Source organism: Vitis vinifera, chromosome 12 (assembly GCF_030704535.1).
Source record: "Vitis vinifera cultivar Pinot Noir 40024 chromosome 12, ASM3070453v1".
NCBI classification, from domain to species: Eukaryota; Viridiplantae; Streptophyta; class Magnoliopsida; order Vitales; family Vitaceae; genus Vitis; species Vitis vinifera.
In genome coordinates, this window is record NC_081816.1 from 21,563,340 (window position 1) to 21,576,894 (window position 13,555).

Below are 13,555 nucleotides of genomic sequence, written 5' to 3' on the forward strand. Positions count from 1 at the left end.
TTTTTTTGTGAGAGTACTTAATATCACTAAAGAAAATTTTAGCACAAAAAAATATATTATAATAATAAGATACTTACATTTTTCTTTGAATCAGACACTGATTTGTATCTCAATGCAATCAAAGTATAGATACATTATGAAGATGGTAGCTTGCTGAGTTGGTAAATTGGATTGTCCATCTACCACTGGCCACAATAAGACATTTTAATTTTAATCCGCCGATGACTTGTCAACTTCTGATCATCAGTGCCCAACTCAACACTAATGTTTACAATAGCCAACCTCTGAATTGAGTGTAGACAAACTGTCCAACATGGAATAGATCTCTCTAACCTGAGGATGGGATTTATCTCTAACAAAGAACTTGTGAACATTCCCCTCAAGTTCAATCTGACTGCAACCTGGAATTTTCTTTAGATCCCTTTGTTTCATCATCATCCTAATTCGGTGAACATCATTCCATATGCCAAAACCAGCATATATGTTAGACAGGAGCACATAAGAACTTAGATTATAAGAATCCACACTAATTAAATGCTTAGCTACTGGTTCTCCAATTGTGAAGTTTTCATGATTCCTACAAGCACTAAGCAAGGTCCTCCAAACCACATCATTTGGCTCAATGGACATTTTTTCTACAAATTTCTTGGTTTCTTCCACATGGCCTGCTTGGCCTAGGATGTCAACCATGCATACATAATGTTGGAGTTTTGGCTCCACTTTGTCAACTCTTTTCATAAGCTCAAAACACATCAGACCTTCCTTCACCAAGCCAGCATGGTTACAAGCATTTAACACTCCAATGAATGTGATATCATTTGGTTTTACAAAAAGTTTCTCCATCTCCATGAACAATTCAAAAGCCACTTCGCCCAAGCCATGAATAGCCAAACCACTAAGTATAGCATTCCAATGATCAATACTTTTATTATCTATATCCTCAAATACTGACAAAGCATTGTCAATGCTACCACACTTGGCATACGTGTCTATGAGGGCAACGCCAAGTTTTTCACTCAAAGAAAATCCATTGTCTTCTATATAGCAATGTAGTGCTACCCCTTCATCAAAGTGTCCTAATTGGGCAATTGCAGAAAGAGTGATCAACAAAGTGGCATTATCAAGAAATAACTCCTTGCTTAGCATATCATGAAAATTTTTTAATGATTCCATAAGATACCCATTTTGAACATATCTAGCCATCATTGCATTGCAAGAAATCACATCCATCTCTGGCATTTCAACAAACAAACCTCTGGCAATATCAATTTCACCTAATTTTGCATGCCCATTTACCATATTGGCTCAACTGACCACACTCTTTTTGGCATCCGATTAAACAAGTGGTGATCATTTTCCATTTTCCCACACTTGACACACCCATTAATCATAGAGTTCCAAGAAATCAAATCTTTCTTAGGCATTTCCTCAAACAACTCCCAAGCAACCTTGAGCCTTTCTTCCGATCGTGCATACTCACTGATCATTGAATTCCAAGAAATCAAAATTTTTTGTTCCATTGGCATAACATCAAACAACTCCCATGCTGATTTCACCATCCCATGCTTCACATACCCATCAATCATCGAATTAAAAGATACCGAGTCTTTCTTCATCATTCTATCAAACAGCTGGCGGACAATTCCAAGACATCCACATCGCAAATACAAACACATCAAACAATTCTGTAGAAACACATCCGACCCAATTTCCATCTTCCCCAACAACCCATGAATTTGCATTCCTTCTTTAATCAAGCCCAAGCGCGAACACGCCTTAAGCACAAGTGAAAATGAGAACTTATCTACACAAACCCCACTTTCAAGCATTAGATTAAATATAACAAAAACCTCTCTTGGGTCTTCCTTATGTGAGAAAGATTTGATTATCGCATTCCAAATAAAAGAGTTGTCTTGCTTTCGATATTTTCGGCCGAAATGCCGCGACATGAAGAGGTAGCGAGCAAATTCAACAAGGGGCTTATGGGAAGAAGATGAAAAATTTAGAAATGGGGAATTTCCTGAGACGGGGTTAGGGCAAAATGACCAGAAGTGAGAGAGAGATTCCCTACTTTTGGTTCTCGGGTCGGGTTTCTTTTGTGTTTCAGCTTTGAGAATGAGTTCAAGTTTCAAATTGTTCTATTGACATGAGAAGAATTTGCTGATGACATGAAGAAATTTAGGGGCAATTTGGGAAGAGGAAAAGTAAACAGGACATAGTACACGTTTTGGATATTATTTTACCTATTAATAGTTGAATCTCATATTTTATATATTTGGGTTTTCAAAACCATATATTTTCCACGTCACTAGCCTAATACCTAACTTTCCCGAATGTTTTTCACCCCACTCATATCAAGGCCATTGTTTCAAAGAAAATAAATGTACAAATAATTAGAGTTGCTTTTGGCGATGTTTATATTCCAACCGTTTTTCTTTGTAATAGTCTATCAAGTGCTTCACAAAAAAAAAAAAAAAAATATACTAAATGCAATTTTTCATTATTTTTCAGGTTTTTAAAAATGTTTTTTTAATCTTATCAAACACCTAATCATTTTTTATAACCATTTTTTAGATTAAAAATATTTTTTACAATCATTGTCAAACTGTTCTTTGGGTTTGACAATGTTTTTATTCAAAGAGTTTTTAATGAAAGTTTTTTTTTTTTAAGTATTTGTAATGTAATCACCTCTCAAATATTTCTCAAATAAACATTATAAGTGATTTTTCATTTTTTTTTAAGTATTTCTTAAATTTTGTTAAAAACTTTATAGTGTTTTATAACATTTCTAATACTTGAAAATTTTTATCTTTCAAGAGTTAGAAGGGTTAAAAATGTTTCCTACAATCACTGCCAAACAGGCTTTTAGAGTGCATTTGACAGTGATTGTATGAACTATTTCTCACATTTTAAATTCTTGAATGATGAAAAATTTAAAGTGTTATAAATGCTAGAAACAATTCTTTAAATCACCATCGAACGCATTCTTAGTATGTTTGATAGAGATTTTAGGAAGTCTTTTTTAGTTTAAAAAGTGTTTTTGAAAGAAAAAAAAATTAGGTGTTTGGCAAAATTTAGAAAACACCTTAATTTTTTTTTTAAAAAAAATAAACACTTTGAGTAGAAATATTGTTAAACACACTCTTAATTTGAAAAAAAAAAACTTTTTACGTTAAAAATACTTTATAAAATCACTATTAAATAGACTCCAATATACAAAATAACATAACTTAACAACAATAGTCAATAATATATAAATAGAATCAGTTTATGTGAAATTTGAAATCAAATACTTATAACTTGATTTCAATTTCCGGTTAGTTTGATTTCTACCCAATCGAGAATTGAATTACCTTGATCGGTTTTAATAAAATCGGAATTAAATATAACAATTTATTATTTATCGATCCAAATTACTACAATTTAACATTGGTTGGATATGGTTTAGTTTGGTTCCATTCATTCAATTTGGACAAAAATTGAGTTCGTATTAGTTTTACTTTTATATTTATCATGAAAGTCAATTGGTCAATATTTAAAAAATAATCTATAAGTGGGTTAGTGGGTTATAAACCATTGGAAGGTCATTGACCACTCACAAGTGGCATTGTCATAGTGGGTTGATTCGATTTCCATCCAACTAAAATATTGACTACATTGAAATCCTACCAAAATTTCATGTCATTTTCCTTTGAACCAAATAGCTCCAACAATCCTCTATCACCATTCAACCACCATCCACCGTTATAAACATGATTTCCCCTATCCTTTTTTGTCGTATTTTATTTTTTTGCCAAACAAAATTTGAATAGTTTTGCCAACTCCAAAGTTGATTTTTTTAAGCATCAAATCATTTTTTAAAACTATGTTTGTTCTTGGAAAAATTGAAAAAAAAAAATGTGAGGGTATAAAATAAAAAAGAAAAGTGGAAATAAAGAAAAAACGAAGAAAAATATAAAATAAATTTGATATCACTAAATTTTTTTTATATTAATTCAAATTTATTTTACTTATTTTAAATTTTAGGTATAAAAATAAAAATATTAAAAATGTATGATTTTTTTTTAACTAATTTTAAATATATTTGTTGTTATTTTTTAACTAATTTTATTTGAGTTTCCTTCTTAATTCTCAAATTTACAATATTTTTATCAATATTTTTATTTATTTGAATAATTATTTTTAATTGCCAAAAATATGTAATTTCTTATTGATTACATTCTCTTCCTCTCATTTGAGGTTGATGTGTCATGCGTTAGAATTTTGGTTGAAGAAATCATTGTCATGGAGCAACTTTAATTTTATCATGTGTGTCACGCATTATATGTTTTTTTTTTTTTTCATGTATGGTTGGTTTTGACTTGACAAGAATTGACACATCATCTTATGACTTGTAAATTAATATTTGTAATTATACTTGAAAAATACTTTTATTATATACAAGGATAATTATGATATTTTAAAAAAATTTAATTAACTAAAAATCTTATTTTTGTATCAGGTTCGTATTGAAAAATATTTTTATTTGGTATTTAATATCAAATTTTAAAAATAACATTGAGGATATGAAGATGAAAAAAAATACTTTGATTCATACTTATAACTTCAATATGATATGAAGTTCTTTATATAACCGTTTTGAACTCTTTCACACTTGATTTTCACTCCCCTAATCTTCCTTTTTATGTTCTCCTTAGTGATGGGTATGAAAATGCTTTCATTGAGTTGTGTGAGTAGAAAGAGGGACCACGAGGTCTCCTATTTATAGGTACATTTTCGTTCTTCCCACCAATGAAATCATTTACCAAATATTTTGAACTTTTCTTTAATTAGTAATAATAATAATAATTGAAACATGAACTTAATAAGTATTATGAATTTCAAAATGAATCTAATTTGATTTCACCAAAATTCATGAAAGAGAAAATGAATCAAAACATTTTAAGAAAATAAAACTTAATTTTTAAGGGAGAAAAAAAACGACTTAATGTGGTCATTTAGACCACTTTAGTTTCTAACTATAACAATAACCCAAAGTTTTCTTTTACTAGATTCATTCAATGGTCGTCTCGTATCACAATTACTTTAAATTTCAAAATTCTATAACTTGAATAAATAAACTACTCATATGGATCATGACGATCTTATATTACTCTTTTAATGTAATTTCAAACATGCATCACAATATTAGTAATTTTTTGTTCAAGTAACCTTTCATGAAGAATTTGGGTTAAAATAATTCTATTATGCTCACAAGCTTTATTGTCAAATACATGACAATCGTGTTTTAAACATTATTCCATCAAATTGTGCACATAATGGAAAAAGATAGAGTAGAATCATTATAAACAATAAAGAGATCACATAGTGTCTCAATTAAAAAATCATTTGACAAAATATGGAAACCCATGTTATAAACATGTTCCTTAAAGATCTTTAGTGTTAATGCTTTAATCAAAAGGTCCACAATTATCAAGTTTGTACCAATGTGTTCAATTGGCACTATCTAATTTTGTACTCTTTCTCTTATAACAAAATATTTTATGTCAATAGTCTTAATGCACTTAAAATCTTATTGTCTTTAGAAAAGAAAACTACAACAGAATTATCATATAAAAGTTTTAGTGGTTTTGAAATAGAATTTAAAATTCAAAGTTCCGAGATGAAGTTTCTCAACCAAAGTATATGAGAAGTGGCATCATAGCATGCCACAAATTCTACTTCCATAGTGGATGATGCAATTAATGATTGTTATAAACTTTTCTACGAGACAACTCCACCAACAAGCAAAAAAAAAAAAAAAAATATTCATATGTTGATTTCCTACTATCAAGACATCCAACATAATATGAATTTGAATATCTAATTACCTCAAGATTTCCAATATGCCTATATATATAAGCATGTACCCTTAGTTTCTCGAAGATATCACATTATTTTCTTAGTAGCAACCTAATGATCTCATTCTCGATTGCTTTGAAATCTTTTGAACATTCCAATAGCGAAGCTATTATTAAAGTGAGTGCAAGTTGGAGAGTACATTAAACTTCTCACAACATAAGCATATGAAATCTCTTTTATTTGGTTCTTCTCAACTTCATTTTTTGGACATTGATTATAATTGATTTTTTTTCTCCTTTAAATATGGGCATTGCTCCAATTGAGAATTTTGCATGTTATATCTTTTAAGAACTTTATTAAAATATATTTTAATTGGATAGTCCGAGAAGTTGTTTTAGCCTATCTTGAAAGATTTCAATTGCAGACATGAAGAATCCTTCACCTAAGTCTTCATATTAAAGTTCTTAAAAAAAATTCTTTTGTTTCTTTAAGCAAATTTATATCATTACTAGCAAGGAAGATATCAACCACATAAAGGTTTAAGAATATGAACCTTCATATATATATGTTGATCAATAGTACTTTCTATAAATCTTAAACATGTAATGACATAAACAAACTTTAAATACCATTGTTGGGAAGCTTGTCTTAACCCATATATGGACTTTTTTAATTTGCATACTAGATTTTCCTTTATTTTTCTTCAAAACTTTCAAGTTGATTTATGTAGATATTTTCTCCCAGATTTCCATTCAAGAAAGTCATTTTTACATCCATTTGATGTAACTCTAAATCAAAATGAGTTACTAGAGCCATGAGGATTTTAAATGAGTCATTCTAATATATAAGATAGAATGTTTGTCTATATTAATTTCTTTGCTTTTTTAGTAAATCCTTTTGCAACAAGTCTAATTTTATCTTATTCTATCTTTCCTTTGAAGTCTCTTTTGGTTTTGAAAATCCATTTACAATCAATTGGTTTAGACCATTTAGGTAATTCAAATAAATCCTAAACTTCATTTTTTGCATGGATTCTAGCTCATCCTTCATGACATTAATCTATTGAATGTTATCTTATCCATAAATCCAAATGATTTATTTGGACAACCTTATTAGAAGCCCGATTTAATATGTATATTGTAGTTTTTAATGCTTCTTCCCACAAAAGTAAAGGCAAGGATGTATTAATTATCTTACTTCTAACTATATTCATAAGTATATAATTACACTCTCAATTGTACCATCTCTTAAAGTGTATCAAGTAATGAATATTGTACAATAGTTTCATTTTGTTATAAAAATCTAGCAAATGGTCTAGGATTACAACCAATCTCATCATATCTACAATAGTATCCTCCACCTCTACCAAGTCTCATAACTTTTATTTCTCTATCTAACTAATTTTCAACTTCAGCTTTGAAAGAAAATTTTAAAATATTACAAAACCATAACTTTATCTTTTAATAGATAGACATATCCATATCTTGAAAAATCATTTATAAATGTGATAAAATATTTTTCACCGCCTTACAAGGATTTGGAAAGGGCCCACACATATCGATATGTATCACTTCTAATAATTTCAAGCTTCTAGTTGCACATTATTTTTGATACTTTTAAATTAATTTTCTTTAATGCAATCAATACAAATGTCGAAATTAGAAAAGTCTAAAGATTTTAAAACTTCATCTTTTACTAACCTCTCAAGTCTTTGTTTAAAAATGTGTTCTAACTTCTTTTATTTAAGATGTCATGTTTCACACCAACATAAATATGCAAAGTTAAAAAAAAAAAGAGTGAGCGAACAAAAGATTAACATTAATTTTAATAACCCATCACATAAAATCTAGAACCAATCAAGAAGGAATTTTTGTAAAGGCAAAGAAATTGATTTCCAAAATTGAAAACATATCCTTCAAAATCACGTGTAGACCAAGAAATGAGGTTTTTGGAAGTAGAAGGAATATTATCATGTAGGTACAAAATATGTGAGATACCCAAAACAAGTTTGTAAATTTCAGTAGTTACGACTTCAAATTTTAGTTGATTTCTCATTTCTATATACTTTTCTCCCCCAATTAGACTCCTAGTTGTAAGAAATCCCTTCATGAAATTTACAACATGAATTATGACACCTAAATCTAACCACCATGTATTAGAAGGAACATGAACTAAATTAATTTCAAAACATACAAGGGATAAGTTATTACTTTTTTTTTTCAAACCAATTCTTTCTTTTGGTGCAATCTATCTTGAAATAACACCTTAGATGGTCTTCTTTCTCTTTATCATCTAAATCTCTAAACTTCTTATCATTTTTTATTGTTGATTTGTGCCCAATTGGTGTATCAGCTGATTCATGTCCAGTTGGTGCTCCTTGATTGAGGGAGTAATCAACAAAATTTATAACCTATTACACCATGAACTAGGGTAGCAAAGACAAAGCTACTATAGCATAGTGGCTCTAGGATCGTTCATTGGGATGAGTTTTCACTCCACAATTGATATTACTTCAAAGATGAATTGGTGCTTTTTCATTTCAAGGTTAGCTTTAAAAGAAAACATAAAGATATTTGATTGAAAAAGGTTTGGTTTTAAACTAACCAAAAATAGTAATTGATTTTACTTACAAAGAAAAGCGTTTCTTGGAGTTTAAATCACTGGGTTTAGATTCCTTGTACAAAAAGGGAGTTCCGGTCACTTGTTTCTTTTCCTTGCATTGGGGATTTAACATATAGTTATTTCCTGAACCGGTTTTGTACAGATGCTTCCCATTAATGGGTTCAAACAATAATTCCCTCTCACTAATGCACCTTGCAATGGCTCATGCCTCTCACCTAGCACTTGCCATTCAAGGTGATCCTTAACCTTGGATTACCCATCAAAAGCTCGCAAGAGATAACTAATGGATGTCTCCGTGAAGTCCAAAAGCTTATCAAGTGTTGGCTATTCTAGAAAATCCTACCTTCAAACCACCTCCCAAAAGCTCACAAGAGATAAACTAGTGCATCTCAATGGATGGAGATCACTTGCCTTATCAAGTGTTGACCTAGGTGATTTAAAGGCGTTTTAAGTTAACTAAAAAGATAAAAACTATTAATGGGTTACACTTTCTCTTCATTAAAAACTAAAACAACAAAACTTCCAATTTATGCATGTGGAAACTTACCCAGCTTTCTTCACTCCAAGAGACAAAGAGCCTAGCCTCTCATCCTCTGAGGAAAAATCCTCAGAGTTTGATTAGCTAGAAAGAAAAATAACAAGAAAACAAAAATATATATGAAAAGTAGAGCAAGTGCTCTGTATTTTATATATCTTCCTCCCGTCGGATTACATTCTGATATATGATCGATCTATCATCGATCTATTATCGATCTATGATTGATCTATCATCGATATCTTCTGTAAAGGAAATTACAAACTATTTATAAGAGGTTATTCACCCTTTGTTTTTACTTAAAGACTAAGAAATCCTATGATAGGTGGGTTACAAGGAGACTTTGGGGATTTAGACATCAAATATCTAAAGAAAAATATCTCAAAATATCTAAAGAAAAATATCTCAAAATGTCGGTCGCACATATCGGGAAGCTTCAGGAGAACACCGCGGCACTGTGCAAAATGGCTGCGAAACTCTCCGGGTAAGCGCTATCAGCAGATCCGGATATGTCTGACAGGAGAAGTTGAAACGCCCACCTTTCCCATCCGGCGTCAGGCGCCAGATGTGAAATATCCGGAGAAGGTGGAACGTCACCCGGCCAGAATTCCGGATGTGGGATATCCGGAGAAGATGGAACGTCGCAAGGGTGACCGTCCGTGTGTGCATGGTGTAGGGACCCATCCGGAGCAACTCCATCCGGATTTCCCAAAAGGATACGCGGCGCGCTCCCCTATCCGGACTCCCTCAGGGAGAAGTACACGGCACTTGCGAACATCACATACCCGGACGATAGCATATCCTATCTGGTTATGTTGTCCGGATCATTGACTAAAGTGCACAAGTCTTGCTACGTCATTCCGACAACCTGCCCATACTCCTTGCATTCCATATTTGCTTATGGCAAAGGACTTCAAAGCTTCAGATCTTCATTTTTCTGAGCTTTCCATTGCTTTGCCATGGATTCCAAAGAACTCTCCTCAATCTCGGATTGCTTTGGTGATAAAAAAAGCTATCAAAACACCAAAACTTAACACAATTTGATTAGAATTGATTGCAAGGGTCCTTAATATGTTAATTGGGTTAAAAGGTGATAACTACTACTCAAAAGTGTTTACAAGAGTTAATTACAAGCTATGAAATAACACTTTTTGAGTAGTAATCAATTGTTTTTCTCCTTTTATGAGACTGATTTCCGGTATGTGATACCATGTGAATCGTTTTCAAATTGTTCCTATTTCAATATCTTTTCTTTTTGCACACATATATCAATTCGTTAATAAATGATCAATTTCTTCTTATACGTGTTAAATGAAATTTTGAACAAACCATACTACAAAGGGAGAGAGTTGAAGATGAATTATATGAGAAAAAGTTTTGAAATGTTCACTTTCAGAGCATTATGTTGATTGGTCACATTCCTCATTTTCATTATGTGTTATTTAATATCACTTACTCTGTTGTACTTCATAGTAGTTAATTTGGACATTAATGTGTCTACCAATGTCTTTCTCTATTGTACTTCATATAGTAGTTAATTTGGACATTAATGTGTCTGCCAATGTCTTACTCTATTGTACTTCATAGTAGTTAATTTGGACATTAATGTGTCTGCCAATGTCTTATCTAATGCTACAAATTGTTGTTTCATAAAGGTAAGAAATTCTTTAGTTTATGTGGAAGTAGAAATTAAGGCTTTAATATTTTTGATAATTTTACTTTTCATAATCATAAAATTCATTTGATTAAAATGTTCTCATTTTTCATAAAGTGTCTTTGCATTAGACATATTGTCATTAAATGACATAAGAGGTTCGTCAACTTGAAAAGTCAAATATAAGTTAAGGCAACTCAAGGTAATAAGAATTTGTCCATTTAAATCTGAAAAAGTTAGAACCACTCAATTCTAGGATCACAAACAAATGCTTGAAGAGTGAAGTTGATGTTATTAATTAAAATAAAAAACATGCTCACTTAATCAATTATACAATGAGTTAATTATAAAACCCAATCCATCACCATATTTCAATAAGTGAACATTGCATCATTACATTCCCTCTTTTGGATCGGGTTCATAACATGCTATTGATTTACTAAGTGAGAAAAGTCACTTATAAATTAATGTAACTAATTAATATTATTCTCTATCATTGAGTATGAGTCCAATATTAATAAGTTGCATTAACTTATCATTCCATCATGTTTTGTTTGTCAAACAATAATCATCCTCTAGGCCTCATATTTTACATATGTAACAAACAAGTGGCCCTCAACATAGTGACATGTTACCCACATTGGAAAATATAAAAAATCATTCAAGCAAAGAACTTGTAGCATAAGCTTGACAAAATAAAGTACTAAGATTATTATATTAAATTGATGGTTAGTAGATTAATTATAGCTTTTGGATTTAATTTTTCAATTGAATGATCTTTAAATGAGTCCTATATGGAGAATGGTTTCAACCCAACATGAATAGTTCTAGTCATTGATTTGGACCATCTACATTGATTCATTGCATCAATTCAAAAATCACAAATATAAAATACAATTTAATATTTAATATCTTATCATATTTATCATGATGGTATGTTGAGATGTTGAATGCATTGTTGAAATGTCAAAATCATATGATTTAAGAAGATGGTAGTTGCATGAACATGAGGACCACTTTATGATCACCTTGTCATTTTGTTGAGATAATTTGGAAAAAAGGAAATTAAACTTGATATATTAAATTGATTTTCACTTCACTACTTTGGACCAAGAATTCTATTAATAAACTCACTTTTGCCTTTAATGGAGGTACAAGGAAAAACCATTTTGAGTGTTTGGTGTATTATAGTTTTAGGTGCTATGATTTTCAAGATTGATATTTAAGTATTTGTAAATTAGGTTATGTTAGGCAAGTGTTTTTGAAGACGGTTCTGAAAAATGGTTTTCGAAAATTGTTTTATGATGTTTTGTATGATAAAAGTCTATTTAAAAAATTGAAATGTTCTTAACACGTTTTCTATATTTTTAAATATGTTTTTTTTAAAAACTTTTATTTGTAGTTTTTTATTTCTAATTATCCTCTATATTTTAATAATTATTCTTAAAATAACATTTAGAAAAAAACTAAAAACAATAAAAAAAAAATGATACATCTTTTAGTTCTTTTTTAAAGACTATTTAAAAAAATAATTATAAAAATACAAAGAATGATTAAAAATAAAGAATTATGGATAAAAATTATTTTCAAAAAATATTTTGAAACATTTTAAATTCCTAAATATACCTTTATTTTATAAAACATTATAAAAAATTTTCAAAAAATTGTTTTCAATTTTTTTTTTAAAATTATTTTTGAACAAAACATTATTTATGATTTTTAAGAAACATGTTTTGTATTTCTCTTACTGTTAAATATGTTTTTTTTTTTTTTTTTTGTGTAAACAAAACTGTTTTTTAGAATAGTTAACAGACGTACCACTGGATTCTTAAATATTAGAAGTATGTATGATAGTCAATGAAATTTTCATTTTTTAAAATTTAATATTAAAATCAATTTAAAATTTAAAAAATTAATATATTATTCAAAAACAATTTTAAAATGTTAATTTTCACTTCAAAATTTTTAAAAAGCAATACTTTCATTTTTTAAATAAATACTTTGATTATAATAGTTTTGTTTCATTGGAAAATTATTAAACTTAAATAACGTGTCTTTGGGATAGTGATTTTTGCGATGATATTTCTTAAAATCACTTTTTTGAAAAATTAAATTATATTTAAATGTAATTAAAAAAATATTTTTGAAAATATTTTTACTAATGAATATATTATAATAATGATTTTTTTTAGAAAAAAGCTTCTATAAGGTAAAATTAATTTAATTTTAAAAATTTTATTCAATGTATAATTTTTCCTTAAAAGGAAGCCAAGCATGTGAGTGGGGTCCACATTATATATATTCATTTGGAACATATTAAAACCTACCCTTGAACACAGACATTCTCTAGGGCGCAACCACGTGCCCCCATTTGCCCCACACACACCTTTCTATCCTATCCTTTTTATTTTTTATATTTTTTTTTTATATCTTTTTTAAGGATAAGTTTAGTTCCATAATCCAAGGCGCAAAGGGCAAAGGGTAAAATTTTAATGGCTTCTTAGAAATTAATTTAAGGCTTTTTTTTTAAACTAAAAATTAAAACCGAAGTCAAAGTCCTAATTTTTAAAGGATAATATGTACCAATATTATTAAATTTTTTTATCAAAAATAAAAACACTTCTTGAATAAGTCGAAATAAAAACTCTATTAAAAGCAATATTTTCCTAATTTTTACATTTTTTTAAAGTTAAGTTATTTAAATAAAATTAGCCAATCTGATATATAAATTCTTATTAAGATTAAACAATGGTTTTTGGTCTTTTCAAAGATCAAACCAAACATAACCTAAATAAAGGATTCAATTTATAAAAAATGTTGTTTCATATTTAATGAAACTTTTTTTTTCCCAATTTTATCTAAAATTTAGGTATTTATAACAAAGAAAAAAAAACATGAATTTA

General features: G+C 29.2%; 1 protein-coding gene across 1 annotated transcript; it reads right to left on the reverse strand.

The window, feature by feature from the left end:
- Positions 1-36: 36 nt before the first annotated feature.
- Positions 37-2,150, reverse strand: LOC104877388 (pentatricopeptide repeat-containing protein At2g45350, chloroplastic-like). Its single transcript, XM_059741283.1, has one exon. The coding sequence runs from the start codon at positions 1,297-1,299 to the stop codon at positions 262-264; it is 1,038 nt and encodes a 345-aa protein (XP_059597266.1). The 5' UTR covers positions 1,300-2,150; the 3' UTR covers positions 37-261.
- Positions 2,151-13,555: the final 11,405 nt, after the last annotated feature.